General features: G+C 38.1%; 1 protein-coding gene across 1 annotated transcript in view; it reads left to right on the forward strand.

The window, feature by feature from the left end:
- The window catches only part of ZBTB25 (zinc finger and BTB domain containing 25), a 156,861-nt gene that overhangs the window by 115,132 nt on the left and 20,549 nt on the right, over positions 1 to 21,180 (forward strand). Inside the window, exon 5 of the mRNA XM_079126276.1 lies at positions 18,137 to 18,393. Coding sequence (XP_078982402.1) covers positions 18,137 to 18,393 — 257 coding nt within the window. The remainder of the gene's footprint in view (positions 1 to 18,136; positions 18,394 to 21,180) is intronic.

The raw sequence follows: 21,180 nt of genomic DNA on the forward strand, positions 1-21,180 counted from the left end.
GTCATTTCATTACAGCAGTGAAAAACCTGACTAAACACTATCCCCAGTATCACACCACACACACACACACACACACACACACACACACGTCTCATGATCCTGATTTTTTTCCCCCTTCCCTGAAAATTTCTCTCATTCTGAAAATGTACAATTCTTTGGGAGAGAATACTTAGCCAAGGAAACATACATGCCCACACTTACATGAACCCTCTTCAGTACAATCTCTAATGATCAGATTGTATTCCCTGATTTCGTTTTATTTGTTTATTTATTTTGGTACTGGGGATTGATCCCAGGAGTGACTCTACCGCTGAGCTACATCCCCCATCCTTTTAATTTTTTTTATTTTGAGACAGGGTCTCACTAAGTTCTTGAGGCTGGCCTCAAACTTTCTGTTCTGCCTCAGCTTCCCAAGTAGCTGGCATTATAGGAGTGAACCTCTGCACCTGGGCTATTCCCTGATTTTGAAAAAGAAACCCCTATCTGATTGCTTGATAAGACATATGGACATTGAGGGCTGGGGTTGTGGCTCAGTGGTAGAGCACTTGCCTAGCATGTGTGAGGCGCTGGGTTTGATTCTCAGCACCACATATAAATAAATAAAATAAAGGCTTATTGCCAACTTAACAAAATTTTAAAAAATGTAGATGTGTCATGAAGGAAAGCTTTAAAGAATCCCCAGCACTGTGGGATTGTGGAAAAAACAGACATATGGACATTGATCTAGAAGGTCAATTTTTCAAGTTTTCACTATTTTTTTAAGTTTTTACTTTAGAAAAGAAAGATAATATAAGGAATTGAATTGGGTAGAGAAAATAGATTTAAGGCAATACTGAAATTCTTAGAAAATTTAATTTATAAAAATTACAACCTGAGATTACATTTTATTTTCCTCCAGGGGTAAAAAGAGCACCATGAACTATCACAGATGACATTATTAATTCATGTTTGACTTAAAATTTTACCTCTTAGCAATATCTTGAGGGACAGTATTTCTGATAGATTGAAAATAAGGGAAATTTACAAGTCAAATACCTAAAGACATGATTAATAAACAGCCTTGAGGATATAACTCAGTAGTAAAGTGCTTACCCAGCATGCACAAGGCTCTGGGTTAAATCCCCGTCACTAAATTTAAAAAAGGAGGGTGATATTATGAGTGTATATACCTATATTCATGTGTTACTTCCACCAGTTACAATCTAAACAGAGTTTGATGCTGTCTTTAGAAACCGGGTCTTCCTTTTCTCCAAAGCAACAGGTTCATTGGGCAGCGTCTTCTAACTAAGCACTGAGGATCTGAAGTAGAACCTTCTAGAAGACATTGCTTTTGATGCCCAGCAGACCTCAGCATCTTTTCTTGAGCACTCTATGGAAACTTCCCTCGGAAGCATCTGGGGTCACCTTTGGTAGATGTGGTTCATGCTGCTTGTATCTCCAGCATGTCAAGCCATCCTCATTCTCTAAACCACTCACATCCAGGAAGGCTTCCTACTGGCCAAACCAAAGGGCCCCATGAGGCCAAGCCACCACAAGTCAGGCAGCTCTCAGCCTGGAAAAACCATCCAGTGGTGAGTTGTACTCTGGTGTTTATTTCTTCCCGCTTCTCATAAGGAAGTAAATCCATTTCTCCCACACAGCTGAAAACTAGAAGAAAGGGAAAGTCCATTCTGTTTGCCCATTTGCCTGTGCTAGTGCCCTACCCCTTTCTTTGATAGTGAATGAATACAAGAAATGAGGTCAAATGATATTCCTCTTCTTTTGATTCCTGGTTTAACTCTAGACAAGGAGAGAGGAAACATTGGAATCTAATAAAATCTCAAATGGATTTTGGTTTTGCCTTTTTTGGTAGTCCTGGTATTTCACTAATGCCCATTACCCTCAAATTAATATAAAAATAGACTGTAAATTATCTCTGAACTAGATCAAATGAGTTTGATCTAGTTCAATTATTTTGCAGATTAGGAAACACCACCAGAGAAAGGCCACAGTGATTAAGTGGCAGAACTAAATAGTTTGATTCTCATTATCTCTTTAGTGCACCATATTTTTGCTTATTTATTTGCTTTTTGTAGTACTGGGGATAGAACCCTGGGTCTCACCCATGCTAGGCAAGCACTGAACTAAATCCTCAGCCCCTACCTATTTATTTATTTATTTCCTGTTTTTTGCTGTACTGGGGATTGAATCCAAGGGTGCTCTACCACCAAGCCACGTCCCCAGCTCTTCTGTTTTTTATTTTGTGACAAGGTCTTGCTAAGTCACTTAGGCTGACCTTAAACTTGCCATTCTCCTACCTCAGCCTCCCGAGTTGCTGGAATTATTTTTTATTTTGAGACAAGATTTCACTTAAGACTGGCCTCAAATTTGAGATCCTTCTGTCTCTGCCTCTCTAGTAGCTGTGTTTACAGGTGAACACTACCAGGCACGGAATCAATGATCTAATAGTTTCTATAAAGTTTTTATTAGATGTACATTAAAATTTCCCCATTTTCTTGATCTGTATTCTCAAAATTTCCCCATTTTCTTGATCTATATTCTCAAAACTGTGTCCCCATAATTTATAGATGTGCAGCATTTCCTCATGGCTCATATTATGAATTGTTTTAGAAAATGTGAAGTAGCTTTTTGGGTCAGCATGTTACTTGTTGTTTACCTGGGACCTAATGTAGTTGTTAGGGTAGCACCTCAAAATGAATATTTAAAAGTTGTGTCTATTTAAAACTACTTATTTGACTTAATATAAGCCAGAATATTATGGGATTTTATTTACAAGGTACATGGGTTTTTATTTTTTATTTTTAGTTGTTGATGGACCTTTATTTTAGTCATTTATTTATATGTGATGCAGAGAATGAAACCCAGTGCCTCACATGTGCTAGGCAAGTCCTCTACCACTGAGCCACAACCCCAGCCCCAGGGGACATGTTTAGTTAATTAATTGGCAATTTCTCTTTCTAGGCTTGTTTTGATCTACCTCCTGAGGTGGTTCCCACCAGGAACTCAATCACATGCAACAAAAGAGCAGCTGACCGAGTCCATCCTGACTTTGCTGGTTTATTGGTGAAAAACAAGAATCTTTTAGCTGAGGTATAGAGATTATATAAACAAAACGCTCGGAAATTGTATCTTCTGTAAAACTAGGGAAAGTAAACATTCTGATAAAGAGCTCAAGGTATTACCTTCCCAGTTTTGCCTTTTTTTTTCCCCTTTCAATATTGAACTCTTTCCTGAAGAGCATTAATTTAGACCCAAGTCTGTCCCAAGTCTGTCTTTTGACAATCTCCACTGGACACTGCTTACAGATTACCATGCTCAAAATTTATGTAAAAATAATAATCAAGTACAGGTACTAAGTTATTTGTTTGTTTACCAGTGCTAGGGATTAAACTCAGGGCCTTGACCAAGCTAGGCAAGTGCTCTACCACTGAGCTATACTGCCAGCCCTAATTTTTTTTTTTGGGGGGGGTACTATGATTGAACTCAGTGGCACTCTACTATTGAGCTACATCCTTAGCCCTCTTTATTTTTTTATTTTTGGGATAATGGCTCACTAAGTTGCCAAGGCTGACCTTCAACTCACAATCTTCCCACCTCAGTCTCCCAAGTAGCTGAAATTATAAGCATGCACCACCATGCATGGCTCCTAAATTTTTTAAATATATGTTTTAGTTGTAGATGGACCACAATACCTTTATTTTATTTATTTATTTATTTTTATATGGTACTAAGGATTGAACCCAGTGCCTCATACATGCTAGGCAAGTGCTCCACCACTGAGTCACAATCCCAGCCCCCCTAAATATTTTTAATGAAAAAAATGAGTTCCTATTTTTAGTATACCACCAAATGGCAAATATCCACTAGTCTAATTGAATACTTGATAGATCTGAGTGATGTCAATAGATTAAATTTCCCTGATATGTGGATGCTAATTCACAATAAGAGTGGGGTGCTAGGGAAAAATTGAGTTACTTCAGGCAGAGGAGAATAAAGGGAGGGAAGGGGTCTTGAGGTTGGAAGGATAGTAGAATGAATCAGACATTATTACCCTATGTGGATATATGACTATATGGCTGGTGAGATTCTACATCATGTACAACTAGAATAATGAGAAATTACACTCCATTTATGTATGATGTATCATAGTGCATTCCACTGGCATGCATAACTAATTAGAACAAAATATATATATATATATAAAACCAAAAAACATATCTGTAGGAAATGCCTTGACTTTTACTTCCTCTGATGAAGACTAGAGAGTGCCTGTAGAAATTCTTTAGTTGAGCCTAACTATTCTCAGGAATTGTTGCAAGAAATAGTGGTGTAGGTAACCATGGTTGGAAGCTCAAAGGTCATTGTTCAGGGCTCTATGATGTGGCCATTTATGTCTGTGCTGCCTCTATGGTTACCTTTAGGCAAAATGCTCAGAATACTTACATTTGGAGGGCAATGACCATCCCTTTGAATAAGTAGTCATCTATGGTGGCCATATTTGTTTCTTAGGGCAGCCATAACAAAGTATCATATACTGGGTGGACTTAACAGTGCATATTCTCACAGTTTTGAAGGCTAGAAGTCCGAGACAAAGGGTCAAAAATGTGACTTAGAGGTAGAGTGCTTAAAGTGCCTGGTGTGTATGAAGACCTGGGTTTGAGTCCCCGGAGTGGAACAATGGCACCCCTACTCCACCACCACCCCCATCCCCGTCACATCAAAAAGGCTGAGACAAGGTGTCAGTTGGGTAGGTTTCTTCTAGTTGGCTTGTAACCGGTAGTCTTTTTCCTGTCTCCACATGGTTTGTCCAAGTTTCCTCTTTTTGTAAGGATACTAGTCATATTGAATGAGGACCAGCCTCAATGATATCATTTTAACATAATAACATAATTTGACCCCATTGTCAAATTCAGTAACATGCTGAGATATTGGGAGTTAGGACTTAAACACAAAAATGTGGGGGCAGGAACCCAACATAGTCCTTAATAGTGGACTCTCTCCTGCCCAGAACCATATTAAACTTCTTTTCTGTTATTTCCTCTATCAATGACCTGATTGATTCCAGATTTCATTTAAGTAGATACAAGTATAGATACAGATATCTAGGTAAATATATATGTATTTATATATTTCTTTCCATTTTATCTAGAGTGGTAGATAGAACTTAGATTTAAAAGGAACTTATATAGACATAGTATGTCCTATGAAACCTTTGAGAGAGTTCTTACATTTGTCTTTCAGGAAAATGTGATGCCAATCCCTAAAAACTATAGAAATGTTATTATAGGTAGCATCATTTTCTACAGTATAACTTAGCATTAATATCTCAGAAATTTGGAATTTTTGATAATTTGTATATGTATTAGATTAAGTTTTATGTCTATGCATAATTCATTTAAAAACTTTAAAACCACCAGGTATAGTGGCAAATACCTATAAAACCAACAATTTAGGAGATTGAGGCAGGAGTACCACAAGTGTGAGGCTAGCCCGAGCAACTTAGAGAGACCCTGTCTCAACATAAAATCAAAAGATCTAGTGATATGGCACTCAACTAGCATACACAAGACCCAAATTCAATCCTTAGCACACACACAAAAAATAGCTACTTGTCACATGTACATTAATCATTTGCTAATTACAGATATGTTTTCATCTATTTAACAAAATAAATATCTGAAAAGCTCTACAAGATCTCATTTTGAAATGGTTTTAGATACAATGTATATTTTTAAATATTCCATAGCTACCACTGGCATTGTCTAAATTTAATACAAATTAGTGACAGCCAGGTACAGTGACACTTGCCTATAATTTCAGCAATTTGGGAGACTGAGGCAGGAGGTCACAAATTCAAATCCAGACTGTACAACTTAGCTCTTGAGTCATTAAAAAAAAAAGGGGGCAGGGGGAGAAAAGGACTAGGAATATAACTCAGTGGTAAAGCACTCCCAGGTTCAATCCCCACTTCTCCCCAAAATTAGTGACAATTTTTGCATGGTTTCCTGGGGTAGAGTCATTTTAAAAAAGAATAGTGATTTCAACAGAATACCTGAACATCAGCATGAGTCATCTTTCCCTTTTCCAATAACCTATTATTTAATCCCTCAGGAACACAATTGTCTTGAGGTAGATTTTCTTTTCACTGTATGCATTTTAAACTTTTTGTTATAATTAACTTCATCTCTTTGTGGGACATACAAAAATAATTGTGTTTCTGCCCTTTAATGGAGAAACAGGTGCAAGAGAGCTATATTTGGCTAACGCTGGATATAGAAGGAATAAGTAAAGCTGGATATAGAAGGAATAAATATTAACATATTCAGTTGGTTATTGTGTTTTAACCAGTTAAGGCAATATGATACTGAGCTAAAACTCTTGCATAGTACTAGGTGGGCTGCAGTGTTAAAAAATATGAGTTAAGAACAAAAAGTCTCACTATTATGTATAATTAAAATGTATCAATAAAAAAAGAAAATGTCACTGAAAATATGTATAATAAATTTTGGTGTTCTAAATTTAAGATAAATTTGATGTGTCTTGCCAGTACTTTTTAGTTTTATTCTCATGGAAACTCTTACTTGTAAGGGAATTGACTGTAATGTGCAGATGCTTTTCTTGCTAGAGTAGTAATAAGGCTATTGGTAGAACCTGGTAGATGCAGACAGATCTGGAAAGGGTAGATGGAGATGATAAAATTTTTTCAGCTAAAGAAAATTATTATTCATTCTAATTGAATTATTTTACTGAGATAATAATAAATATACTTGAAGTTCTTAAAAGCAATGGCAAGCCAGGCATGGTGGCACACGTCTATAATTCCAGTGACTTGGGAGACTAAGGCAGGAGGATCACAAATTGGAGGCCAGCTTTAGCAACTTAGTGAGGCACTAAGTAGCTTAGTGAGACCCTGTCTCAAAATAAAAAATAAAAAAGGCTAGGGACTACTGGGTTAAAAAAAAAAAAAAAGTAATGTCAAGCCAGGTATGGTGGCACATAACCTATAATCCTAGCTACTTGGGAGGCTGAGACAGTAGGATCACAAGTTCAAGGCCAGCCTGGGCAACTTAGCAAGACCTTGTGTCAAAATTAAAAGAAAAAAGTGGAGGGTAGGGACAGGGATGTGGCTCAGTGACAGATGTGGAGCAGTGAGGCCTTGGGTTTGATTGCCAGTACAACAAAAGAAAAAAATCATGGTGAGATCTCTTGTATACTATGTCCAGGTTCTCTTTTCTTTTTCTTTTCTTTTCTTTTTTTTTTTTTTTGTGTCAGGGATTGAACCCAGGGGTGCTTAACCACTAAGCCATGTCCCCAGCCCTTTTTTGTATTTTATTTAGAGATGGTCTCACCAAGTTGCTTAAGGTCTCGCAAAGTTGCTCAGGCTGGCTTTGGATTCACGTTCCTCCTGCCTCAGCCTCCCGAGCTGCTGGGATTACAGGCATGCGTCATCACACCCAGCTTGTCCAGTTTCTTTTAATGGTAAAAAATTATGAAACTATAGTATAATGTAATTGTCGGAGCATTAACATTGATATAGTCCACCAATCTTATACAGATTTCCCAGTTTTATTTGTACTAATTTGTATGTGTGTGTATTAAGTGCTGTAAGTCAGTCAAGACAGAATAGTTCTAACATCACAAGAATCCTTCACATTGCCATTTTACGTCTATACCCCCTCCTCTCACCCTCAGCCCTTGGCAACCACCAATCTCTCCTTTATTTCTTATTTTATTTTATGTTAATTTTTTAGCTGTAGATGGACATAATACCTTTATTTTATTTATTTATTTTTATGTGGTGCTGAGGATCTAACCCAGTGCCTCACACATGCTAGAAAGCGCTCTACCACTGAGCCCCAGCCCCTCTCTCCTTTACTTCCAAAATGTCACTTAAAGTATATGAGATGATCTGCACAGAGTATGGGCAGATACCACACTATTCTATATAAAGGATTTGAGCATTTGCAGATTTTGGTTATCTGTGGGGAGTCCTAGAACTGATCACCCACACATATCCAAGGGAAAACTGTACTTTAAATCACCTCTAGATTACTTATAATTCCTACTTGTAAGTGCAATGTAACTAGTTGTTATACTATATTGTTTATAGAACAATTACCAAAAGGTCTGTATGTATTCAGTTCTAGGGTCAGTGGTACATGCCCATAATCTCAGTGACCTAGAAGGATGAGGCAGGAGGATCACAGTTTGAGGCAGTCTCAGCAATTTAGCAAGAACCTCAGTGTTATGGTTTAGATATGAGGTGTCCCCCCAAAAGTTCATGTGTGAGACAATGCAAGGTTTAGAGGTGGAATAATTGGATAAGAGCCTTAATGCAAGTCAGTTAATTAATCCCCTGATAGGGTTTAACTGAGTAGTAATAGAAGGCAGTTAGGGTCATTGGTGTGTGCCTTTGGGGTATATATATTTGTCTCTGGCAAGTGGAATCTCTCTCTCTGCTTATTGGTCGACATGTCCTGACCTGCTTTCCTCAGCCACATTATTCCACCATGATGTTCTGCCTCATCTCGGGTCCTGAGGAATGGAGCCAGCAATCTATAGACTGAGACCTCTGAAACTGTGATCCCCAAATAAACTCTTTCTCCTCTCATTGTTCTTGTTAGGTCTTTTGGTCACAGTAGTGAAAAAGCTGACTAAAACAGTCAGCAACATAGCAAGATCTTGTCTCAAAAAATGAAAAAAGGGCTAGGAATATAGGTCAGTAGTAAAGTGTCCCTGGGTTCAATCCTCTGTGCCCCCCCAAAAAAGATTGTTTACGTTCAGTATATACACAATATTGGTTGGTTGAACCCATGCATGTGGAACCTGAGGATAATAGAACTGAACCATGTATTAAAACACTAAACATGGAGTTACCATAGGACCCAATAATCCTTCTCCCAAGTAGATGCTCAAGGGAGGTGAGAACATATTCCCACAAAAACTTGTGTATGAATATTCCTTCTAGCATTATTTGTAATGTCAAAAAGTAAAAACTCAGCCCTGCACATGCCTGTAATTCCAGCAACATAGAGGCTGAGGCAGGAGGATTGCAAGTTCAAGACCAGCCTGGGTAACTTAATGAGACCCTGTCTCAAAATACAAAATAAAAGGGGCTGGGGATGCAGCTCAGTCATACAGTGCCCCTGGATTCAATCCTCTCTCTCTCTCTCTCTCTCTCTCTCTCTCTCTCTCTCTCTCTCTCTCTCTCTCTCTCTCTCTCTCTCTCTCTCTCTCTCATATACACATGGAAATTTAAATGTCCCTCAACTGATAAAAGGTATAGCAAAATGCATTATCCCCACACAGTAGAATATTGTTCAGCCATAAAAAGGAATTAAGTAGTGATATATGCTAAAATATGGATGAACTTTGAAAACATTACCCAAGTGAAAGAAGAAAACATTTGTTATACAATTCCATTCATATTAAATGTCCAGAATAGGCACATCTATAGAGACAAATAGATTAGTGATTTCCAGGGTTGGGAGGGGAGAGTATATAACTACTAGTGAGTATGAGGCTCCTGTGGGAGATGACAAAATGATCTGGAATTAGATGGTAGCAATGATTGCACAACTTGTAAAAATACTAAAAAAACTACCAAATTGTATTTTTCCCCACATTTCTTATTGGTACATTATACTTATACATACTGATGGGATTTGTTTTTACATGTTTATACATGCACACAATATAGAATATAACAATATTATTTGGCCAATGTCACTCCCAAGCACTTCCTCCATCCCTTCCCATGAATTTTATGTGAACTACATTTTAGTTTGTAATGGGGAAAAAATGAATCTACTATGGATTCGCAACTGTGAATTCTAAAAACCACCCAACTATAAACTTTAAATGGGTGAATTAACTGGGTGTGGTGGCATACACCTGTAATCCCAGTTACTTGGGAGACTGAGACAGGGGGATCTCAAGTTCAAGCCAAGCCTGGATAACACAGCAAGACCACACCTCAAAAGCAGTCTCCCCCAAAAAAGAGAATCAATGAATTATATCTCAATAAATCTGACTTTAAATGTTATGTAAATAGACTCATGGATGTAACATCTGGGGATTGTTTTTTTCATTCAGAATAATTTCCTTGACACTCATCCAAATCGTTGCATGCAGCACTGATTTGTTCTTTGCATCGTTGAGTAATATTCCATGTGTGTATGTACCACAGATTGTTTTAACATTCACCCATTAAGAAGTATTAGCTTTCCCACACTGGGACAAAATATCTGAGAAGAGCAACTGAGGAAGGAAGATGTATTTTGGCTTACAATTTCAGAGGTTTCAGTCCATGGTTGGCTGACTCCAAGGCAGAAACCTGATGGTAGAGGAAAGTTGCTGACCTCATGGCAGCTATGAAAGCAGAGCAAGAGGGGGAGGTGCAGGGGACAGATATGCTCCCAGTGACCTACTTCCTCCAATTAGGCCCCACTTCCTACGGTTTCCGTCACCTCCCAATAATGCCATCAAATTATTATTTCATCAATTAATCCATTGCTGCAGTTAGAGCCTTTGTGATCCAATCATTTTCCAAAAGCCCCAATTCTGGACATTACTACATCGGGGAACAAGCCTTAAACACAAGAGCCTTTGGGAAATATTCCATATCCAAACCATAACAATAGATATCTGGGTTGTTTCCAATTTTTTTTGGCTATTACAAATGAAGCTGCCATGAACATCAATGTGCACAGTCTTGTGAGAACATAACTTCATTTCTCTGGGATAAATACCCAACAGTACAATATCTGGGTCATATGGTAACTGCATGTTTACTTTTATAAGAAAATTGTCAAGCTGTGTTCCAGAGTGGCTATCATATTTTACATGCCTACCAGCAATGTAAGAGTGATCCAGTTTCTCTGCAAACTTGCCAGCATTTGGTGTTGTAACTACTTTGTATTTTAGACGTTCTAACATGTGTGTTGTAATATCTCATTGTGGCTTTAATTTGCATATCCCTTGGGTGATGATGCTGAACATATTTTTTAATGTGCTCATTTGCTATGTTTGTATCCTTTCTGGTAAAGTTTCTGTTCAAATATTCTGCCCATTTTCTAATGGGATTGTTTCTTGAGAATTTAGAGCATTCATTATATATTATGGATTCAAGTCCTTCATCAATAGTTTTTACCAACAAGTCGTATCTCAATTTTTACAGTATAGTCTAAAATTAGCTAAGTCCTGAGCATGTTCTGGCTCGTGATCTCCAAATTCAACATCTGACTCTTCAAGTTTGTATTTTTTTTAAATACTTTTTAAGATGTTGATAGACCTTTATTTTTATTCATTTATTTAAATGTGGTGCTGAGAATTGAACCCAGTGCCTCACACATGCTAGGCAAGCACTCCACCACTGAGCCACAACTCCAGCCCCTCAAGTTTGTATTTTTTTGACATACAAAATAATGCAGGAATATTTTAAAATCTTAGAGTTTGCAAATCACTGGTCATGAAGAAAAAGTAAAAACAATAAATAAACTAGGAAGTGGGGGTAACAATGAGAAGTACCAGGTAAACTGCATGAAGACAGGCTTCTGGGAGGTAGTAGCAGTTAGGATGGACTTGAAGGACGCAGAGGGTTTCACAGAGGTTGGAGAAGGGGGACTGTAAAAGGAGATTGGCGAGAATGGGGTAGGCAAAATAACATGCCGTTTAAGTGCGTTGTCAATGGGGAAACAGCACGGCGTTTTCAGGAGGACGACTGAGGACAGAATTGGATGTCCTTTGTATTCTCTGACCATTCTGTTCATACCACTCTTACGTGTCTATTATGGTGTATTCTAATTACTTGTTATCAAATTGGTCTACCTGGTGACATGGAAAACTCTTGAGAGTTTTTAATCTTTGGATCCTCAGAGCCTGATACCTACCTGGAAAACAGAAGACGTTGAAGGCTTATTTGTCAAATAAAGGAAAGGATGATTCTGAGAAGCGTTAGAGCCGCAGAGAGAGTACTGGCAACCAAGCCAGGAAAACTGCCCAGATCCCAGCTGGCAGCATTCAGCCACCTGCCCACATAGGAAATAAGCAATGATATAAAAAGGAAAAGTTAATTTAATGCAGTTTGATGAAACTGGGGAGAAATAGCTAGATTGTTTCTTCAGTGGTTCTACAGAAGCAGTTTTAATTTGTAGAAACAAAACCCAGGAGATATACATAAGCAGACTTAGGTAGGCTACTCTAGCCACAGAATGTGCCAGTCTTACCTTTCTTGCCACCCATCAGGGCCAGGGGGTCGTTTCTCAGTTTCCATTCTCAGCATGATGAAATTCTGAATTCAAAAAAGCAGTCATCAGGAAGTTTCTTTTAATTTTAAAGGAGCTATATTTCATTGCATTCCTTCTAAATAGCTGTATTTTAATGAAATATTTTTTTTAAAGAACTTAAGACTGCAAAACTGATTCATCTTAAGATTTTGCCAGAGGGCCTAAAAAAAAAAAAAAATTCATACTATACATTAATTTCCATTTTCATTTCCTCTATGATAAAAAAGCTGCACTTAACCATGGGAGAATTGCTTAGAGATCAAGACTATAAATCCTCTTTTAATTTTTTTTTTTAAATAGATCTTGCTGTGTTACCCAGACTGGCAAACTCCTAAACCCAAGTGATCCTTTACCTTAGCCTCCAGAGCAGCTGCACCACCACATCCACTTATAGGAAGTTTTAACATGCACATGTTAGAGGAAATGGAACAGTATTTTTAAAAAATTGGTCATGTACTGGGAATGGAACTAAAAAGCACTCTTGCTGGGTATGTTGGCATGTACCTGTAGACCCAGCTGCTTGGACGACTGAGGCAGGAGGCTAGACTTGAGCTCAGATGTTTGAGGTCAATCTGGGCCACATAGTGAGACACAAAAATAGAAAGAAAAAAAAAAACTTTCAGCGATGAAATCAGTTTAGGTCTGACGACTTCGGGGTAACTGGGCTATCAGAAAGTGGTCACTGAATTCCAGAGACTCTTCTTTCCTGGGAAGCTTCATCTACTTTTGAAAAAAAAATTTTTTTTTTTTTTACATCTCTTATGATTATTTAAACAGAAGAAAAGAACCCCACACCCACAATATAGGGTGTGTCATGTCCAGCTTAGCACTGCTCAACATCAGCAAAGCACTTTCTAGAGACACTTAACTAGATTATAAATAGATTTAGAAAGTTTAAATGTTACTTTCATGTATGATGTGCGTGCAAGTTAGCTTTCCTTAAACTTTTTAATGCTCTTTCAAAGATATCCCTATAAATATCAACTACTGAAAATGAGTCATCATATTCATCTTATTTCAGCTTGCCTCAAAACAATTTAAACAACAGAAAGTGTTCTTGGTGTTTATGGTAATATTGGATGCCTCTTCTGAGACACTTTTTTTTTTTTTACTTTTCATAATAAAGAGCAACAAAAAAAGTTCAAAAGTTATTCAATGGGTGGCAGTACTATTTAATTTTTAGTTTTTATTAGTTCTTTTTAGTTAAATGTGACAATAGAGTATATTTTGACATATTTGTACGTGGTGTGGAGTTACACTGTCTGATCATCAGATTGTCAAATTCATCCTCCCTCCCTTCCCTTCATTCTGTTTTGTTTCTGTGATGCTGAGGATTGAACCCAGGTCCTTGTGTATGGGAGGCAAGCACGCTACCAACTGAGCCATAACCCAGCCCCCTGCATTCTTCTTTGTCTAATCCAAAGTACTTCTGTTCTTACCATCCTCCACCACCTCCCACCCTGCACAGGACTATTTATTGAAGTAAAGAACATAAGGAAGAATTTTTGGGACTGGGGATGTAGCTCAGTGGTAGAGCTAGTCAATAAAAGGGAACTGAAAACATTTCAAAATCAATCACTCCATATAAATTTGTCCAAATAGTGAGTCTGACATAATACCATGAGCTCTTCTCATGGTCTTACACTTTGCTGCACATTTGCTGCAATAGGATTCCAGAATTTGGAATCATTATAGTTAACCTGAGCAGCTTGGGAACGAAGGAGAGGATGAACATTATTATACAAAGGCCATGAAGCAGAGTGCATGTTAGAGCCACACTGCAAAAAGGCAGCCAAGTTTGGGTGCAATAGTCACCAACAATTTCCAAATAACCAATAGCTGGTTGACGGGTGGTACCTCCTGTATCCCAAACCCATATTTGTTACGTGGCTGCTATGATACTTGATTCTGTAGCTAAAGCAGGACGCCTCAATTTGCAAGTAGTGACTTGTACCACCGCCCTGTTTCAGAAATGCTTGCATACTTGGAGACAGAATTTTAGATATTCAATCAATGGAAGAATTTGAACAATTTGATTCATGGGGACAAATTGTTCAATTGATCCAATCTTCTATTGAAAATGCCTCCATGCAAGAGGAAAAGGAATATAGCAGAAGACTGAAAAGAAGTCTTCAGCGAAGAAGAGATTAACGAGATAGCCAGTTTCATGAAAATCAAGGAGGAAATGTTGTGAAGAGGGATAGATGACTCTTGGATTCACCATAGAAAACAAATCACTCTAAATCAAGGAGAAAATGATTCCAGTCAGGGAATTAGGTGTATAGCAAATGATTGGAAGAGTAGTGTCTGGGAGTCAGGGCCAGCACTGGATGGAAGAGTAAGTCCAAGACACCTCTGTAGATGCTCTCCTGAGGTTAGGAAGTTGCTGCTGTTGAGTCTCTATTGCACAGCCACAATGGCCTCCCAACCTCCACAAGACTGCAATGTTCATTTGGGCCCATCCTTGACCTTGCTCACCAGCAGAAATCAAAATGGGAAAAATGGCCTCTTCCTCTATTCTGTTTGTACCAAAGAGACAAAGTCCAATTTGCCTATAGCATGGTCCTCAAAGTATAGTTCCCCAGACCAGCAACATTAACAAAATCTGAGAACTCAGCAGAAATACAAATTCTCTATCCCCACATCAAAATTTAAACTCTCAAGGTAGGCCTAGCAATCTCTTTTGCTTCTTGGGGTTATTTATTTGTTTTGAGGGGTCTGTGCTGGGGATAAACCCAGAGCCTCACACATGCTAGGCCAGCACTCCACCAGTAAGCTACATCCTAGTAACCTGTTTATTTGTTTATTTTTTTTTTTAACAAGTCTTTCAGGTGATTTTAATACATGCTAAAGTTTGAGAACCACTGGCCTAAAGAATCCCAGTCTACAGAAGGGAATCTGGAAAATAACAGTTTTATTTCTAGTTCTACAGTACAAGAGGATGACATGGGCCAGGCCCAGTGATGCATGCTTGTAATCCCAGTGGCTTGGGAGGCTGAGGCAGGAGGATCGAGAGTTCAAAGCCAGCCTCAGCAAAAGTGAGGCACTAAGCAACTCAGTGAGACCCTGTCTCTAAATAAAATACAAAATAGGGGTGGGGATGTGGCTCAGTGGTCAAGTGCCCCTGAGTTCAATCCTTGGTACCCCCACTCCCAAAAAAAAAAAAAAGGATGACATGGGGTAGGAATTGGGTACCCAAAGCCAATGAGCACATTCAGCGAAAGAGAATGGTCAGCGGTGTCAGAGGCCTCAATGACAGATGGAACATAATGGTACCTGAAGAGAAATGATTGAATTTTGCAATTAGGAGATCATTGAAGAGTTTCTAAGGTGGTGCATGAGGGACAACAGGTGGAATGAAATTCAAAGCAAATTATGGTGGACGAAGACTGAACATAGAGGGTTCTTATAATTGGTGTGGTGGTACAACAGAGGCAAGTTTTGGATTTTCAGTTGGAGCTCAGATCTTCCCCGCCCCCTGCGAGCAGGTCTGTACCCTGTACCACCCCAGCTCCATTTCTACTTTTTCAGGGCCTAATATGTACCAGACTCTGTGTTAGGCCCTTCGTATGTGTCATCTTTAATCATTACAGCCACCGTGTAGGATGAGTAGGAGCATTTAGTAAAATTGCCTGTGGCCACGGTCTGTCCTGTTCCTCTGAGGTTTGACGTCTCTCCCCTACGCCTCACTTCCTGGCTCTAGAAACTCTCAGGACTCACCGAGATGTGTTTTTGTGAATGACAATGTAAGTTTTAAAAACACATGAAGGCATGTTTTAAGTGAAGACATAGAAGATTCAATTCATTTTATTCACTTTGCTTTCATTTCACATAATTTTTTAAACATAGAAGACAAGCACCTTGAATGCAATACTGTTAGCACAAAAAGTCCCGGCAGGACACAAACCTCACAAGTCATCTCAGCTGTTTATTCAAGGGGTGGGGATGAAATGCACCCCCGCCCCCACCCGTGGTCCCACTTTCCTGGTGGTGAGTCACTGAACGAAGAAAGGGCCTGGGTTTATTTAGGTTATTTTGAGGGGTGGTCTAGTGAACATGTCAGTTTCCTTAGGCACTTGGGGATTTGAGCTTTTCTGGTAAAGGTCTTGGGGAGTGTCTGAAGAGGATTTACTCTGAAGGAGATGATCGCCTCGTAGAGACTCTCTTTTGATGAAACACCTCCTCTCTGCCTGCAGCCAGCATCTGGAAAACATTTGTCTTGGGAGATGAAAGCTGTCAATGTATGACCTTCATTTTTACTCCCTTTTTCTCAGGCCTCATTATCTTGGGGATTTCTCATTCTCCATATCTATTACATACTGGATGAAAAATTTAGTTTAAAATGCTTGCTTCTCATACAGACTTCACTGTTAGAAAATATAGTTTGTGTGTGTATGTTTGTGTTGGGGGAAGGAGGTACTGGTACCCCTGAGCTACATCCCTAGCACTATTTAGAAGAATCTCACTAAGTTGCCCAGTCTGGCCTCAAACTTAGATCCTACTGCCTCAGCTTCCCGAGTTGCTGGGATTACAGGCATGTGCCATCATACCTGGTGAAAATATAGCATTTCTAAGTAATTTCTAAGTAAGTTCAGTGTTCTGGTTATAAAAATAATGATCTTTTAGTATGTTAAAAAAACCCCTAAATTTGTCTTTTGTTTTTCCTGCTCACTAGTTCTCAGACTCAAATGCAGCATGTTAAGAAATTTGACTGATAGATTAAAAATTAATTGTTAAAGGATCCCTGAGTATTAGCAGTACCTCACTTTTCTTCATCTAGTGAATATTCTCCACTTATCAGAAGAGATTTGTACAGTACTACCAAAGATAAATGAATCTTCTCAGCAGCTGCACAAGGCCCTCATCCCTTCCAGTCCTTTCTGGGCTCCTCCTACTACTACTGTAGCCTTTCCTGGTTGGTGGGTGTTGCTTCCCCACTCCCCAAGAAACCATCACTCTTGCTTCTTTCCACAACTTTATAATATCTTCTTCCCTTTATCTGCCTCAAAATATATATAGCCTATTTACACCTTGCTCTTCCTCCTGATTTCCTCTCCACTTCTCCGATGAACACAAATAAGATCAGGAACCAAGTGTTATAAACAGGCATCTCTCCAGAAGATAGGCCTGTGAACCCACTTCTCTCTACAACTCGTTGGAAAGCAAAACAAACATGTAGCTGGATGTGGTGGTGCACACCTGTAATCCCAGTGACTCAGGAGGCTGAGGCAGGAGGATTGAAAGTTCAGCAACTTAGTGATACCCTGGGTCAAAATAAAATATAAAAAGGACTAGGGTGAGCGCCCCTGGGTTCAATCCCCAGTACTGCAAAACAAAAAGAGGAAAGATAAGACATTTTTAACATTGGAATATATGGTTAGGAATAGATTGAAAGGTTTCCTTTTAGAGTTGGGGATATAGCTCAGTGGTAGGGTGACTGGCATGTGTGAGGCCCTGGGTTTGATTTCTAGCACTATTAAAAAAAAAAAAAGAGCCTTGTTTTATTATATAATAATGTGGGGGGGTGAGGGGAAGAGAAGAATGAAGGAACTTTGGATGAGGTAGAGAAAAATGGGGTGGGAGGGGGTGGGGGAAGGAGATAGTAGAATGAGACAGACAGTATTACTCTATGTAATGTATGATCACATGAATGGTGTGAATCTACATTGTGTACAACCATAAAAATGAAAAGTTGTACCCAATTTGTGTACAATGAATCAAAATACAGTCTGTAAAAATAAAATTTTTATTAAAAAAAGTGTGACTTAAATACTTGTAATGACAACATTCTGAATGTTTAAAAACAGAATTACAAATGATTTTAAGTAGTATTTAACCTTTCTCATTAGCTAAGAAATCTTCAAAGCAAACTTCTCATGAAAGAAAGTTCATTGCAAGAGATGAAGACTGAGCTAGAAAGTTACAAAGAAAATAACATGCAACAGTCATTCCAGATAATGTCCCTGAGAGATGATATCCAGGACCTACAGGAACTCATTGCTTCTCTAACCAGAATTAAGTCTTTGAAAAACACCAACATCCAGAGTCTTGAAAGAGGCAACTGGGAACTAACGGAACGAGTTACAGCACTAGAAAACCTTCTAAAGTAAGGAATTCTCTGGTTTGTTTTCAAACAAGTCTTTTGTCATTTGTTTGTGCATAGTGTGTTAACTTCATACTCCTGATTAATACCAGAATTTAAATCTAGTAGAATTTCACCTAATGCCTGAATCGACATTAATTTTTTTTTAAAAAGGCCTTTTTGCTGAGATATGTCACATACTATGAGAGTCATGCTTTTTAAGTGTATAGAATGCAGTGGTTGCACAACCATCACAAGTATCTAATTTCAGAACATTTTCATCACACCCAAATTATCAGCCACCATTACCAGTCACGCCCCATCCCACCCTGTCCCCAAGTCCTGACAACCACTAATCTTTCTGTCTTATGGATTTGCCTTTTCTTGATATCTCATATGATGCAATTATAATGTACAGGGCCTATGTCTGACATCTTTCATGTACCACAGTGTTTCAAGGTTCATAGATGTTGTAGCATTAGTCAGTGCTTTATTCCTTTTTATGGCTGAATAATATTCCATTATATGTACATAACACATTTCAGTTATTTATTTATTTAGGGGTCATTTGAAGCAAAAAGTTTTTAATTTTGATGAAGTTTAAAATGTTCTAGTCACTAGTGTCTTTGGTGTTCTATCTAAGAAATCATTGACTAATCCAGGGTTACATTTATACCCATTTTTTTTTTTTTTTTTTGGGTACTGGGAATTGAACCCAGGGGTACTAAACAACTCAACAACATCCCCAGTCTTTTTTTTTTTTAAATACTAAGACAGGGTCTCGCCAAGTTGCTTAGGGCATCACTAAGTTGCTAAGGCTGACTTTGAACTTGTGATCCTCCTGCCTCAGCCTCCTCAGTCACTAGAATTACAGGCATGTGCCACCATGACTGGCTTGGCTGAGTGTTTGAATGGTATGGGGGTTGACATCCAAATTCATTTTTTTCCCTATAGATATCCAGTAGTCCCCAGCAGTATTTGTTGAAAAGATTATTTTTTCCTCCATTGAATTGTTTTGACATTCTTGCCAAAAATCAATTGACCATAAACATTTGGATTTATTTATGGATCCTCAATTCTGTTCCCTTGGTCTATATGTCTATCCTATGCCGGTACTACACTGTTAATTACCATAGCTTTATAGTAAGTACATTTAAAGATCATTTCAGCTTGTCAATTACCCCCCAAAAATGTAGCTTGAATTTTGACAGAGATTATGTTGAATATATACACATATTTTTAAAAATTTTTGTATTTGTTCTTTTTAAATATATATGACAGTAGAGTGTATTTTGACATATTGAATATATATATAGATAGATATAGATATTGTCTTCCATTCCATACTCATGGGATGTTCTTCAATATATTTGAGTCTACTTTATTTTATTTCTATTTTTAAATTTTCTTGGTGCTAGGGATTGAACCCAGAGGTGCTTTACCACTGAGCTACGATCCCAGCCCATTTTATTTTTATTTCAAGTCAGGGTCTTGCTAAGTGGCTGAAGGTCTTGCTAAATGGCTGAGGCTGGCCTCAAACTTGTGAGCCTCCTGCCTCAGCCTCCCAAGGGGCATGCACAACTGCTCCCAGCTTCTTTAATTTGTTTTAATGACATTTTATAGTTTTCATTTTATAGTAGAGGTCTTTTGTTAAACTTATTCCTTCTTGTTTTTCTTAATTATGAATTATAAATAAAACTGTTCCCTTAATTATTTCATTTTTGGATTGTTCATTTTTAGGGATTAGAGGTACAATTGATTTTTTTTTTATATTTATCTTCTGTCCTGCAACCTTGTTGAACTTGTCTATTAGTTCTAATATTTGTGTGTGTGTGTGTGTGTGTGTGTGTGTGCGTGTGTGTGTGTGTGAGTGAATTAGAATTTTCTCAAGACTATGTTGTTTGCAGAGACAGTTTTACTTCTTTCCATTTGGCGTTTTTTTTTTTTTTTTTTTTTTTTTTTTTTTCCTTGACCAATTGCTTTGTCTCCCATTATTCAATACAATGTTGAATGAAAGTGCCAAGAAGTCCACATCCTGGACTTGTTCCTGATCCTAGTGGAAGACGTCTTTCAATCTTTCACCAATAATATGATGTTAGCTGTGGGATTTTTGTAGATACCCTTTATCAAGCTGAGGACATTTCCTTGGATTCCTAGTTTGTTGAGTACTTTTATCATGAAGGCGTGTTGGATTTTGTAAAATGCTTTTTTCCTGAATCTTTTGGGATCATCATGTAGTTTTGTCCTTTATAAACAATTTGTTACTCTTAGACCTATGTTTACTTAGTTGGTATATAGAGAAAGCAGGTATTTGATCATGTGCCCTTGGCTGATAGGCAGAGAAAAAAATCATTAATTTTCACTCCTATAATATGAATACTATTTAAGAAAGTCACACAACGAAGGAAAGATGTCCTGTTAAATAGGAATACTAGAGTAGCCTGTTATTATTCAGATTCTACTAGATGTATCCGTTCACTTGATAGGTTGAAGTTTCTTCTGCCTTGCATTTTCCGAATCACTTTTTAAAAGAAAAAAAGAGTGAGGGATGTAACTCAATGGTGGAGCACTTGCTTAGCTTGTGTGAGGACTTGGGTTCAATCCCTAGCATAAAAAAATTAAAAAAAAAAAAAAGGAGAAGAAGATAAACTGAAAATGTACAGGGCACTAAAATTGATAAGGAAACATACCCCTACTTAAAGGTCTGCAAGAAGGAGAATGGGACTTCCATTTTTTTTTTCTGATTGTGCAAAGAGTCTGAAAAATGAGGACTGACAAAGTTTAAGTGAAAGACTGATTAAAAGCAATTCA

Source organism: Sciurus vulgaris (assembly GCF_902686455.1).
Source record: "Sciurus vulgaris genome assembly, chromosome: 2".
Lineage (NCBI taxonomy): Eukaryota > Metazoa > Chordata > Mammalia > Rodentia > Sciuridae > Sciurus > Sciurus vulgaris.